Here is a 13,459-nt window from a genome sequence, read left to right on the forward strand (position 1 = left end):
CAGTGCCCCAGCATGGCCACGGTCAAATGACTGAAACAAGTAAAAGACAAAAGTTTCAGAAATAAGAGCCAGAAACGAAGGCATGGCAGAGATTGAGAAGAAATGAATGTGGTTATCAAAATTTTGCAAACAGTGCTAACCAACTACATGGTTCCAGGTTCAGTCCCACTTCGTGGCATCTTGGGCAAGTGTCTTCTGCTATAGCCCCGGGCTGACCAATGCCTTGTGAGTGGATTTGGTAGACGGAAACTGAAAGAAGCCTGTCGTATATATGTATATATATATATATATATATATGTGTTTGTGTGTATGTGTTTGTCCCCCTAGCATTGCTTGACAACTGATGCTGGTGTGTTTACATCCCCGTCACTTAGCGGTTCGGCAAAAGAGACCGATAGAATAAGTACTGGGCTTACAAAGAATAAGTCCCGGGGTTGATTTGCTCGACTAAAAGGTGGTGCTCCAGCATGGCCACAGTCAAATGACTGAAACAAGTAAAAGAGTAAAAGAGTGAAATGGAAAAGAGAAAAACATTTCATCATCCGTTGGCAGAAATATAAAATATTTGACAAGAATGTTTTTATGTTAAAGAATGCAGTACATTGACTGTGTTTGGCAAAAGCAAGAATTTGTTGGAAACTATTCAGTGTAGTATAAAACAAGCTAACCTCAGATATTTAATGATTTTTTTTTTTTTGATTTTGTTAACACAAAAGGTAATATTCTGAGAGATATTCATTCACTATGTAAGGGAAATAAACTGACACTGATAGACTGCGGACAATACAGTATGTTGTTGTTGTGAAGGGAGATTTGGCCATCAGGCTGATAGAAGACATGATGTTAGTGTTAACAATGGTGGTGACCAGCCCAAGGAAAAACAAAAACCTTTGATAAAAGACCTGGGTGTTATTGTCGACAGTGATTTGCGTTGGACAAAATACATCGCTAAAATTGTTAAGAAGGCTGAGGGTGTCTTGGCATCACTCACCAAATCCTTTGTGAGCCACTCTCCGACTATCTATCTGCGGCTTTATATAGCTATGGTAAGACCTCACCTGGAATTTGCATCACCGGTCTGGAACCCCTATCTTGCCCAGGATATCAATCCTCTGGAAACCGTTCAGCGACGTGCAACTAAAAGAATACCCTCCATCAGGCATTTGCCATATCCTGAAAGCCTTACTTCCCTGGGCATGGACACATTGAAACTCCGACGTCTGGCAGCTGACTTGGCAGACACCCATAAAATTATCAACCATCTTACAAACAATAACTCTGAGCATCTTTTCAAACTCCATCCATCTAACACCCGTGGACATATTTACAAAGTCAGAAAACAGCACAGCTCCCGTGACTTCAGGAAACATTTTTTCACGCTGAGAGTTGCTGAAGCATGGAACTGCTGGCATCAGTTGTTAGTTGTCGGAGCACTGCATCCTTCAAAACTTCCATGCTTTCTGAGATTCGCCAACACTACACCTGATTTTCTGCCCTCCATACACACACAAACATGTATCTGACTCATGCATTGTTCGCTTTCCAGACATTTGTACATTACTGCATGTACTTTATACGCACTTTCTGACAAGTTGTGGTGCACCTGAGCACTGTATACTATAATTTCATTATTATAAGGCATTCCAGCCAAACCATGCTGTTGTTTTATATATCGGGAACTACATTGTCTGATATGTTTTTCCTCTTTGAAAAGGTCAGTGTGTATGATTTGTAGGAGATTTGGTTTTTGTTTACAGATAACTGAATGACCCTGTAGATCAGTGTTTCCCTACCATTTTGATTACTATTTTACTTAGGTATACTCACCTAGTCATCTGATGTTTAAAAATCATATATTTTAATAATTAAATATTATCAGGAATTCAATCATCATCATAGTTTAATGTCTGCTTTCCATGCTGGCATGGGTTGGACAGTTTGACATGGAGCTGGCCAGCTGGGAGCTGTCCAAATTCTGTGGTATGGTTTCTATGGCTGGATACCCTTCCTAACACCAACCACTTAACAGATGGCACAGGTGAATTTACACAGCACTGGCATGGATGTGTTAACTCAGTACTGTCATGGGTGCTTTTTAAGTGGCACCAGCACTCGAAAGGACAAGTCTGCATGTGTAGAAGGCAACAATTTTATTTAGTACAGCAAAGTCATTGCCAGTACCGCCTAACTGGCCCCCGTGCCGTGACACGTAAAAGGGCACCATTCAAGCATGATCGTTACCAACGTTGCCTTACTGGCACCTGTGCCGGTGGCATGTGTAAAAAGATTCGAGTGAGGTCATTGCCAGTACCGCCTGACTGGCCCCCATGCCGGTGGCACGTAAAAAGTACCCACTACACTCTCGGAGTGGTTGGCGTTAGGAAGGGCATCCAGCTGTAGAAACTCTGCCAGATCAAGATTGGAGCCTGGTGCAGCCATCTGGTTTGCCAGCCCTCAGTCAAAATCATCCAACCCATGCTAGCATGGAAAGCGGATGTTAAATGATGATGATGAAATCGTCACACCCCTCAGTCCTCATCATTTCCTCAGTGAGGCCCAGTGTCCAAAGATCCTTTCCCACCACTTTGTCTGACATTTTCCTGGGTCACCCCTTCCATAGGTACCCTCCATAATTAAAGCTCAGCACTTCTTTATGCAGCTGTCCTCAGAAGTATAACCAATTTATGGCAGCTAAATTTTAACAACAAAATCTTATATGAACCCTGGTCAAGAACCAATGAAGAACTCTCTCGTTTGCTCATTCCCTCCTTGGCTTACATGTCACAGACAATTGTCATGAAAGTCACAGCTTTAGTTTAAAATCCAGCAGCATTCTTAAACCAAATTTCTCAGAATAGCTGGCCTTTATTTGGTCAACAACTAATTAAACAGCTAATAGTAGCAGTGTGGTACTGAATCTTGCTTCCCAGCCATGTGGTTCCAGGTTCAATTCCACTGCATGACAACTTTGGAAAGTGTCTTCTACTACAGACCTAAGCCAATCAAAGTCTTGCGAGTGGATTTGGTAGATGGTAAGTGGAATAAATCCATTGTACATGTATATATGTCTAGTGTGTGTGTGTGTGTGTGTGTGTGTGTGTGTGTGTGACATGTGTGCGTGTGCATGTGTGTGAGCATGTGTTAGTGTCTCTGTATTGACATGTGATAGTTCTAAATGAGTGCCAGCATCATGCAAGCTATATATATATATATCATCATCATCAGTTAGCATCCGCTTTCCATGCTAGCATGGGTTGGACGGTTCAACTGGGGACTGCGAAGCCGGAAGGCTGCATCAGGCCCAGTCAGATCTGGCAGTGTTTCTACGGCTGGATGCCCTTCCTAACGCCAACCACTCCGTGAGTGTAGTGGGTACTTTTTACGTGCCACCCACACAGGTGCCAGACGGAGCTGGCAAATGGCCACGAACGGATGGTGCTTTTACATGCCACTGGCACTATATATATAGTGTGTGTGTGTGTATACAATTGAAAAATAGGATAAAATCTTTATAAGAATTTATCAAGTAGTTAGCGTGAAAAACCTCATAAGGGAAAAATCCATCAATTATTCCTCTTAAATGTATTTATTTATATTAAGGGCATTACTATACATAAATGCCTCATGCTAGAAGGGACTCTTAATGTCAAAACTACCACAATAAATAAACACATTGTATACGTATAAACAAAAGGAAAACAGATGTTAACCAATGATGATGATGATGATATTAAACTATATTTTGGCAAACCATGCCTGTATTTGATTATCTGAACTCATTTCACACCTTCTCTTTTCAGTCTAATATTAATAACAGGACAAACAAAATATTTCAGGTTTTAAATTACAAAACCAGTTTCAAGCCAGTCCAAGGTATCCTAAATATAATCACAACATCACTCAATATAATCAATAACTATCAATACTGCTCAATTATGTCTCATTAAAACATCATTTCATAGATTACATAGTAGCACCTAATTAACAGAGCTTAAAGTCATCTTTAGATTTTGGCCACAAAATCTTCCATTTCTTATGGATATCTTCCATATCATATAGTAACATGAATTTTGTCCATGGGTAGCAACTGTTAGTTCCTTTTTTGCTTATCCCTAGAGAGAATGAAAAATGGCTAATATTTCTTTCAGACTTTGCTTTTCTCACATTCAATCAAAACCCAAAGAATTCCTCTCAGCACATGACTATGATGCTCCCCTACCTTGCCTGGCACCCGTGCCTGTGGCACGTAAAAAGCACCCACTACACTCACGGAGTGGTTGGCATTAGGAAGGGCATCCAGCTGTAGAAACACTGCCAGATCAGACTGGGCCTGGTGCAGCCTCCTGGCTTTCCAGACCCCGGTCGAACCGTCCAACCCATGCTAGCATGGAAAATGGATGTTAAACGATGATGATGATGATGTACATATATGCACGCATCATCATCATCATCATCGTTTGGCGTCCGCTTTCCATGCTAGCACGGGTTGGATGGTTCGACCGGGGTCTGGGAAGCCAGGAGGCTGCACCAGGTTCCAGTCTGATCTAGCAATGTTTCTACGGATGCCCTTCCTAACACCAACCACTCCGTGAGTGTAGTGGGTGCTTTTTACGTGCCACTGGCACAATATAGATATATTTACACATACACATGCAAATACATTAAACATACACACACATGCATACATATACAAACATATATTCATATATATATATATATAATATATATATATATATATATATATATATATGTTCACACACACATAATGAGCTTCTTTCAGTTTCCATCAACCAAGTTCACCCATAATGCACTGTTTGGCCCAAGGCTATAGTTGAAGACACTTGCAGTGAGACCGAACCCAAAGCCACATGGTTGGAAACAGAACTTCCTAACTGCACAGCATTGCTTGTACCTACAACAGTCATGTCTTTACCTTTAAGACTGAGGATAAAAATTAATTTTCTCTACCTTCCAAGAAACCAGACCACACAATCAAGAAAATAAACATCTCAAACTTAAAACGCCAATTATGCCTAATATTTTGGAGATTGGCTATTAGATGTTTGGGAATGATGAAAAGTTGAAGTTTGGTGGAGAGAAGGGTGGACAAGGGAGAAAATTAACTCCATCTTATTGTGTGATTGATGAAAATCAATAAGTAACATACTTCAATCAAGAAAACAATCATTGATTATCATTTGGTGTCATCTCAGAAGGGAATTGCAGCAGGATGAGTCAACAAAACGATGGACCGGAGGTTGATGGGTCACATGTCAACAATAGGATGTTATGTTTGTATCTAATCAGTAGATACTGCATTGTATTTGCAGCCAAGATATTTTCTTCATAACTTAAGTTATGGTAATTGTAACACAAAGGAACCAATGAAAAAGCCTGTATGCACTCCTCCTAGAAATAGCAGCCAAAAATCTTCCTTACATCACATTAACCTTTTAGCATATCTGGACCAAATACTCTACTTGTTTTATGCTGGACCTGACCAGGTATGGATTCTCACATCTATTCTACAATGTCATACTAAAAAAGGTGTGGCTGTGGGGTAAGAAGCTTGCTTCCCTACCACATGGTTTCAGGTTCACTGTATGGCATCTTGAGCAAGTGTTTCACAGACAGCACAATTGGTGAACACTGGCAAACGTCACTGTCTGAATTCGTACAAAGACATGTTTTTATGAAGCCTAAAAATATTCAATTAATTGTTTGATCAGTGGTTCCCATGTGACCTTTCTATTTTCCTCATCTCCAAATACAATAAACGCATACGTCCTACGCTCGTCTTTTTACAAGGTGAGAAACGTGTTTCATTGACAACCTGCAACTTCTTTTTAAAAGAGAAAGTCTAACTATTTATAAGAGCTGTGAAGTCTTGTTTATGGCTCTTGTTATTTACTAGGACCTCTGTTTTGGTGCAGAGAATTGGTAATATTCCTGTAGTTCATTGTGTTATTTTTTTTTGTTTGCTTAGAAATCAGTTGGGTTTCTGCTGTTGATACGGTAATTCGGGTTCCAACTTGAATTTCAGCTCTTCAAAAGTAGTACCCATGTAATAGTCAACCCCATGAATTTGACCTTAAAAAGTGGTGTAAAAATTCAACTTTTCCACAAGTATTATTTCTTTATTGCCCACAAGGGGCTAAACATAGAGGGGACAGACAAGGACAGACAAACGGATTAAGTCGATTACATCGACCCCAGTGCGTAACTGGTATTTAATTTATCGACCCCGAAAGGATAAAAGGCAAAGTCGACCTCGGCGGAATTTGAACTCAGAACGTAACGGCAGATGAAATACGGCTACGCATTTCATCCGGCGTGCTAACGTTTCTGCCAGCTCGCTGCCTTTTCCACAAGTATATATGGTATACACACAAACACACACAGACACCAACCCCAGTACTTATTTTATGAACCCTAAAAGAATGAAAGGCCATATTGACCACAGCAGACTTTGAACTCAGAATGCGAAGACAGATGAAATGACACTAAGCATTTTGCTCTGCATGCTAACAATTCTGCCAGTTCCCCACCTTATATTCTGATAAAAATAATAACTTTTAATCCTGGTATGGGGGTTTCTAATTTTGAGGGTTTTGTGAATTTAAACAACTTTATCATGACAGGTATTTTATGTCATCAACTCCAGTTAATCCCAAAAGGATTTGAACTCAGAAGATAAAGGGACATAACTAGGTACCACAAAATATTTCCCTTCACAACTAAATCCGATAATCGCCGTCCTTATAATAATAATCCTTTCTACTATAGGCACAAGGCCCGAAAATGTTGTGGGTGGGGACTATTTACTCTTTTTACTTGTTTCAGTCATTTCACTGCGGCCATGCTGGAGCACCGCCTTTGATCGAGCAACTCGACCCCGGGTCTTATTCTTTTGTAAGCCCAGTACTTATTCTATCGGTCTCTTTTGCCGAACCGCTAAGTAACGGGGACATAAACACACCAGCATCGGTTGTCAAGCAATGCTAGGGGGACAAACACAGACACACAAACACACACACGAATATATATATATATATATATATATATATATATATATATATATATAATATATATATATATATATATATACATATATACGACGGGCTTCTTTCAGTTTCCGTCTACCAAATCCACTCACAAGGCTTTGGTCGGCCCGAGGCTATAGTAGAAGACACTTGCCCAAGGTGCCACGCAGTGGGACTGAACCCGGAACCATGTGGTTGGTAAACAAGCTACTTACCACACAGCCACTCCTGTGCCTATTTGATTACATCAACCCTGGTGCTCAACTAGTAATTATTTTATCAACCCTACAAGAATGAAAGGCAAAGTCAACACTGGTAGAATTTGAACTCAAAGCAATAAAGACAGATGAAATGCTGGTAATGATTCTGCTAGCTCTCTGCCTTAATAATAATAAAATAATAACTGTTTCAAATTTTGGCACAAGGTCAGCGAGTTTAGGAGGTGGGGTTCGTTTATACCATAGGCCCTAATACTTAACTGGTACTTTATCTTATAAATCCCAAATAATAATGATGCACTCCCAGGCAATGGTTCAAATTCCTACAACTACAAGAAGTTCAATTTTATCTTGTAAACATTGTGTGCACACGTTTTTCTCTCCCCTTTGTGCACAAGTTATAAAGGCATGAACACACAGAAGTACACAACTCACAAGAAACACTGCACAAAGCTACAAATTCTTGTGAGAGGAGGTCAATGAATGACATCAAATCCAATTCTTGACTCGTACTTTATTTCATCGACCCACTCCCCACCCCACCCATCACTGATTTCAGCAAGATTTGAACTCAGAACAAAGAGACAGAAGAAATATGAAAACACGTTTTCTGGCATTCTAACAAGTCTGCCAGTTAACCCTCCTTCAAAGCAATGAAAACATCAATGGACTTTTGTTTGGTTGTGCAAACTAATAGAAAAAGCAACCAAATATTCCTTATATTACACATGAACATCTTCAAAGAGAGAGAGAGACAGACAGACAGACAGACTCATTAGATTACTCTCTCTTTTTTTACTCTTTTACTTGTTTCAGTCATTTGACTGCGGTCATGCTGGAGCACCGCCTTTAGTCGAGCAAATCGACCCCGGGACTTATTCTTTGTAAGCCCAGTACTTATTCTATCGGTCTCTTTTGCCGAACCGCTAAGTGACGGGGACATAAACACACCAGCATCGGTTGTCAAGCAATGCTAGGGGGACAAACACAGACACACAAACATATACACACACATTTATATATACATACATATATACGACAGGCTTCTTTCGGTTTCCGTCTACCAAACCCACTCACAAGGCATTGGTCGGCCCGGGGCTATAGCAGAAGACACTTGCCCAAGATGCCACGCAGTGGGACTGAACCCGGAACCATGTGGTTGGTTAGCAAGCTACTTACCACACAGCCACTCCTGCGCCTATGATGTAGCCCTAGTTATGAAATACCGAAGAGAAGGTCATGAGTGGGAGAGGCTTTGATCATAGGCTTCAGCTCCAGATTAGCCCTGATTGAGTAAACAACAACAACAGCATATTGACAACTGTTGAGACCTCAAGCAAACATCATATTCTACATTTAAAATTAATTTACATAAATTATAGGCAAAGGCATGGCTGTGTGGTAAGAAAAAATGTGCTGCTTCTGGCCACATGGTTCCAGGTTCGGTCCCACTGTGTGGCATTTTGGGCATCTTCTACTACAGTCTTGGGCTGATCAAAGCCTTGTGAGTGGATTTAGTAGAAGGAAACTGAAAGAATCCCATCATGTGTGTTTACGTTTGTCTCCCACCACTGCTTGACAACCAGTGTTGCTTTCTTTATGTCTCCATAACTTAGTGGTTTGGCAAAAAGAGACTGATAGAATAAGTACCAAGCTTAACAAAAAACAAGTTCAGGGGGTGATTCATTTGACTAAAAATTCTTCAAGGCAGTGCCCCAGCATGGCCGCAGCCTAATGACTGAAACAAGTAAAAGATGGAAGATAAAATTACCTTAAGTAATTGATACAGATACCTTAGTACATGAAATATGGCATCCAAAGTTGCCGAGATAAACTTTGCCTTTCATCTTTTAAAAGTCGATAAAGTACTTGTCCAGGACAATATGATAAACAGAATGTTAATACATCAGAAAAGAAAACTTGGCATATCTGTGCATTCTGAGTTCAAATCACACCTGTTACTGGCAAAAAAATGTTGATAGGCTTGAGAAGTCTCCTTAAATAAATGTCCAGGTATTTCAACTGATCACTGGTCATAGCATCCGGTAAGGGAGACTGCAAAGGGATAGTATAGACAGAAAGATAACAGGGTAACGCCATTAGTAGGAGAGGTTAGGAAGCTAAGGGAGGAGGATTAAGTATTGTAACTGAATAAATCAGGGGAAGTTAAGTTAAATTAAGAGAAGATAAAAGTAATTAAGAATAAGACAATAGAAGGTGAAAAAGGTGAAAAAATTGAAAAAGTGAAAGAGAGAAATTTCTTCTTTCTTTCTATATTATGCCATAACCCTATCATCATCACCATTGTTCGACCGTGGTCGAGACAATGGAATTTACCATGCTACGCCAGACTTCACAGTCCATCATAGCATTACGGAGGTCCTGTTGCTGGATGCCTGTATCCCTGGAGATTACATCAGGGTAGGAGAGTGTGCGCCCTCTGGTGTTGCGAGTAGATGGCTTCCAGAGGAGAAGAGTAGAAATTACCTCGTTTTCAGCTCTACAACAATGTCCAGCAAACCCTATAGCCCAAGATACACCAGTACAGTAACAGGACTGTGCACTAAATGAATGATGAGGTATTTAGAAGATATAAGGGAGATAGAATACATGTAAAAGGAACAAAGAAAAAAGAATTGATACAAAACATACGAGAGAGAGAGAAAGTGAGAGTGTGTGTGTGTGTGCAAGAGAGACCAAGGTGTCGGCTAGTTTCAGTAAGGAATTTTCTTACCTCAAATGAAGATGAGGCAGAAGACTCAGACAGAAGGTTCCCCCAAATGAAAAGGTCCTCGGTCGGATCAAGCTGGGAGATGCTTTTCCAGCTCGGAGGGTAATCCTCGATTTCCGAGACATCGTCCGTTGTGTCTAACTGTGACACATCATCAGCTGTGAGATCATTTTCGGTCCCTTCCACTTCTTCCTCCTCTTCTTCCACTAGCTCCCTTATAGGTGGAAGAACATAGCGCTGGTACTCCATCTATTCCTTACGTTTATTCATTCATTTATTTATTTATTTATTTATTTACAGTGACATCACGAACAACAACGAAACACAACAGGAAAAGGAACACGAAAAATTCCGAGTTGAACCCATCGCAAATAGTTTCAGAAAAGGAAAGAAAAAGAAATAAATATCCAAGACAGAACCATGAAGACATCTTGTTGCTGGTATGTAACTCGTCGTTAAATAGGGTGTACATCATTTTGTGTATATGTATATGTGTGTATATATAATTTTTTGTTGTTATTTTTCCTTTTGTTTGCAGGCTGTTTATAATTTAAATAAACCAGGCCCAACAAATTTAACAATGACGACAACAACAGTGATGAAATATTTAACAAGTACACAACTACCCTTACTTACATGTACAAATGAAAATTACCAAGATACATAATTAGGTTGCATTTTTTTTTTGTTTTTTAGTATCATTAGCCATCTTTTTTTTTATATGTGTCTTTGTTTTCTTTTTAATTACTTTCCAAACGATAACAGGCTCATTTATTCAGATCCACATATTGAATAAATCACGGTAGCTTTTTGATGTTTATAGTACTGTCGGTTTCTGTTGGCATTTGTTTGTTTGTTTATCTATTTATTTAAAATTTATTTTGTTTTCTTCTACGTCTGAAGTCATGACAGGTTAGCATCAAATAAGTGAAAACAGAATTCATACAAAGGTAATACAAATATATTTATGAGTCCCAACACAGATTAAAAGGTAATATAATTGTATTATGTGAGGGAGGGGGGGAATGTATGAAATAAAATAATAAAAAAAAGTATCTAAAAAAAAAAAATACATGCTTTCGCAATGTAAATATAGTGCAAGTCATTTAGATGGAAGCTAAAATATATAGAAAAATAAATAGGATTATCTTCACTAACTAAGAGATAAGGATTAAGACAATATATGCAAGTAGGCTAAACACAATATCGGATGAAAAAAAAAATGCATTCGTTTTTACATTATTTAGTTCTAACTATTATATGTAGGGCCATACTGGAGCACTGCTTTGCACATTGAAACTCCCTGATCTACAACACTGAAGAGACAATGGTCTTTTAGTTGGGGGTTTTCAGTATGATGTTGGTTTCTCTTGGTGATAAATTAGGTTGGATACTTTTAACCCTAAGTGTCTGACAGATCAGAACTGACATAAGATTAAATAACAACAAAAACAATCTCTATATATAATCTTTATATATAAAAGTGAAGTTGTGTGTCTGTCTCCTACGATTTAGATTCCTAACTACTCCCACATTTTGCAGTGCAGTGTAACCAAAAGCGGATATCTTATAGTCGTGATTCATATCGAGCCCTTCTGGGTATTAGTGCGCGTCTACGATGAGTCTACGATTTTAAAAAAAATTTACCATAATTTTTTCCCATTTTTAATGCATTTTTTTGCTATTATATAAGGGAAGTAACTCTCTAAAAATGTATTATTAAATCTCAGAACGTAAAAAGCTACAGTAACACCCCCCCCCCTTTGTGTTTAGCCATATTGAGATGGCTATTATACTTTACATCTCTAAAAATGCTTATATAGTTATTTCCCTTACAAACCCGAGCAACGCCGGGCAATACTGCTAGTCTTTTATATTTTACTTGTTTCAGTTAGACTGTGGCCATGCTGGGGCACTGCCTTGAAGAATTTTTAGTCAAATGAATCAACCCCAGTACTTATTTTTTTATAAAGCCTGGTACTTATTCTATTGGTCCCCTTTGCCAATCTGTTAAGTTACAGGGACATAAACAAAGCAACACCGATTATCAAGTGGTGGTGGGAGACAAAAACACACACACAGCTTCTTTCAGTTTCCATCTACAAGACCCATGGGCTTCTTTCAGTTTCCATCTACAAGACCCACTCACAAGGCTTTGGTCAGCCCAAGGCTACAATAGAAGACACCATGCAGAAAGACTAAATCCAGAACTATGTGGTTGGAAAGCAAATTTCTTACCACAGCCAAATATTTAAAACTCAATATTTATCAGTAAATTACTAACTAAATATAGCAGCAAATTATGGCATTTAGTAATAAGAATTTAGGATATGTAATATTAATTCCTTCTACTATAGGCACAAGGCCTGAAATGTTGAAGGAGGGTACAAGTTGATTACATTGACCCAAAGCTCAACTGTTAATTTATCAACACCGAAAGGATGGAAGGCAAAGTCAACCACGGTGGAATTTGAACTTAGAAAACAAAACTGAAGGAAATAATAATAATAATAATAATAATAATAATAATAATAATAATAATATAATAATCATCATCATCATCATTGTTTAACGTCCGTTTTCCATGCTAGCATGGGTTGGACGGTTCAACTGGGGTCTGGGAAGCCAGAAGGCTGCGCCAGGCCCAGTCTGATCTGGCAGTGTTTCTACAGCTGGATGCCCTTCCTAACGCCAACCACTAATAATAATAATAATAATAATAATGGTTTCAGATTTTAGCACAGAACCAGCAATTTAGAGGGTAGGGGAGTAAGCTGATTAAATTGATTCCAGTGATCAACTGGTACTTATCTACCCCAAAAGGATGAAAAGCAAAGTCAACCTCAACAGAATTTGAACTCTGAACATGAAGACAAAATTCCGTTTAGCATTTTGTCAAGCATGACAACAATTCTGCCAGCTCGCCACCTTAATAATAATAATCCTTGCTACTAAAGGCACAGGGCCTGAAATTTTGGGGAAGGGGACTAGTTGATTACACCAACCCTAGTACACAACTAGTACTTATGTTATTGACCTTGAAAAGATGAAAGGTAAAGTCGACCTCAGCACAATTTGAACTCAGAATGTAGAGACGAAGGAAATGCCGCTAAGTATTTTGCCCAACATGTTAATAATTCTGTCAGCTCAACATAATCATCATCATCGTTTAACATCTGCTTTCCATGCTGGCATGGGTTGGACGGTTCGACTGGGGTCTGGGAAGCGAGGAGGCTGCGCCAGGCCCAGTCTGATCTGGCAGTGTTTCTACAGCTGGATGCCCTTCCTAACGCCAACCACTCCACGAGTGTAGTGGGTGCTTTTAATGTGCCACTGGCACGGTGCCAGGCGAGGCTGGCAACGGCCACGATCGGTTAGTGCTTTTTACGTGCCACTGGCATGGAGGCCAGTCGGGGCAGCGGCCACATTCGGATGGTTCTTTTACGTGCCACCGGCACGGGTGTCAC

The 13,459-nt window shown here is 39.5% G+C and overlaps 1 protein-coding gene across 5 annotated transcripts in view; it reads right to left on the reverse strand.

The window, feature by feature from the left end:
- Positions 1 to 13,459, reverse strand: part of LOC115224461 (RIMS-binding protein 2) — a 595,300-nt gene that overhangs the window by 542,480 nt on the left and 39,361 nt on the right. The window contains exon 1 of one of the 5 annotated variants that reach the window (XM_036513380.1): positions 9,996 to 10,276. The exons of the other annotated variants lie outside the window; for them this stretch is intronic. Within the exon in view, the coding sequence (XP_036369273.1) occupies positions 9,996 to 10,241 (246 nt within the window). The 5' untranslated portion in view covers positions 10,242 to 10,276. Of the gene's footprint in view, positions 1 to 9,995; positions 10,277 to 13,459 lie in introns of those variants that run through there. 5 annotated transcript variants of the gene reach the window in all.

Source organism: Octopus sinensis, linkage group LG25 (genome assembly GCF_006345805.1).
Source record: "Octopus sinensis linkage group LG25, ASM634580v1, whole genome shotgun sequence".
NCBI classification, from domain to species: domain Eukaryota; kingdom Metazoa; phylum Mollusca; class Cephalopoda; order Octopoda; family Octopodidae; genus Octopus; species Octopus sinensis.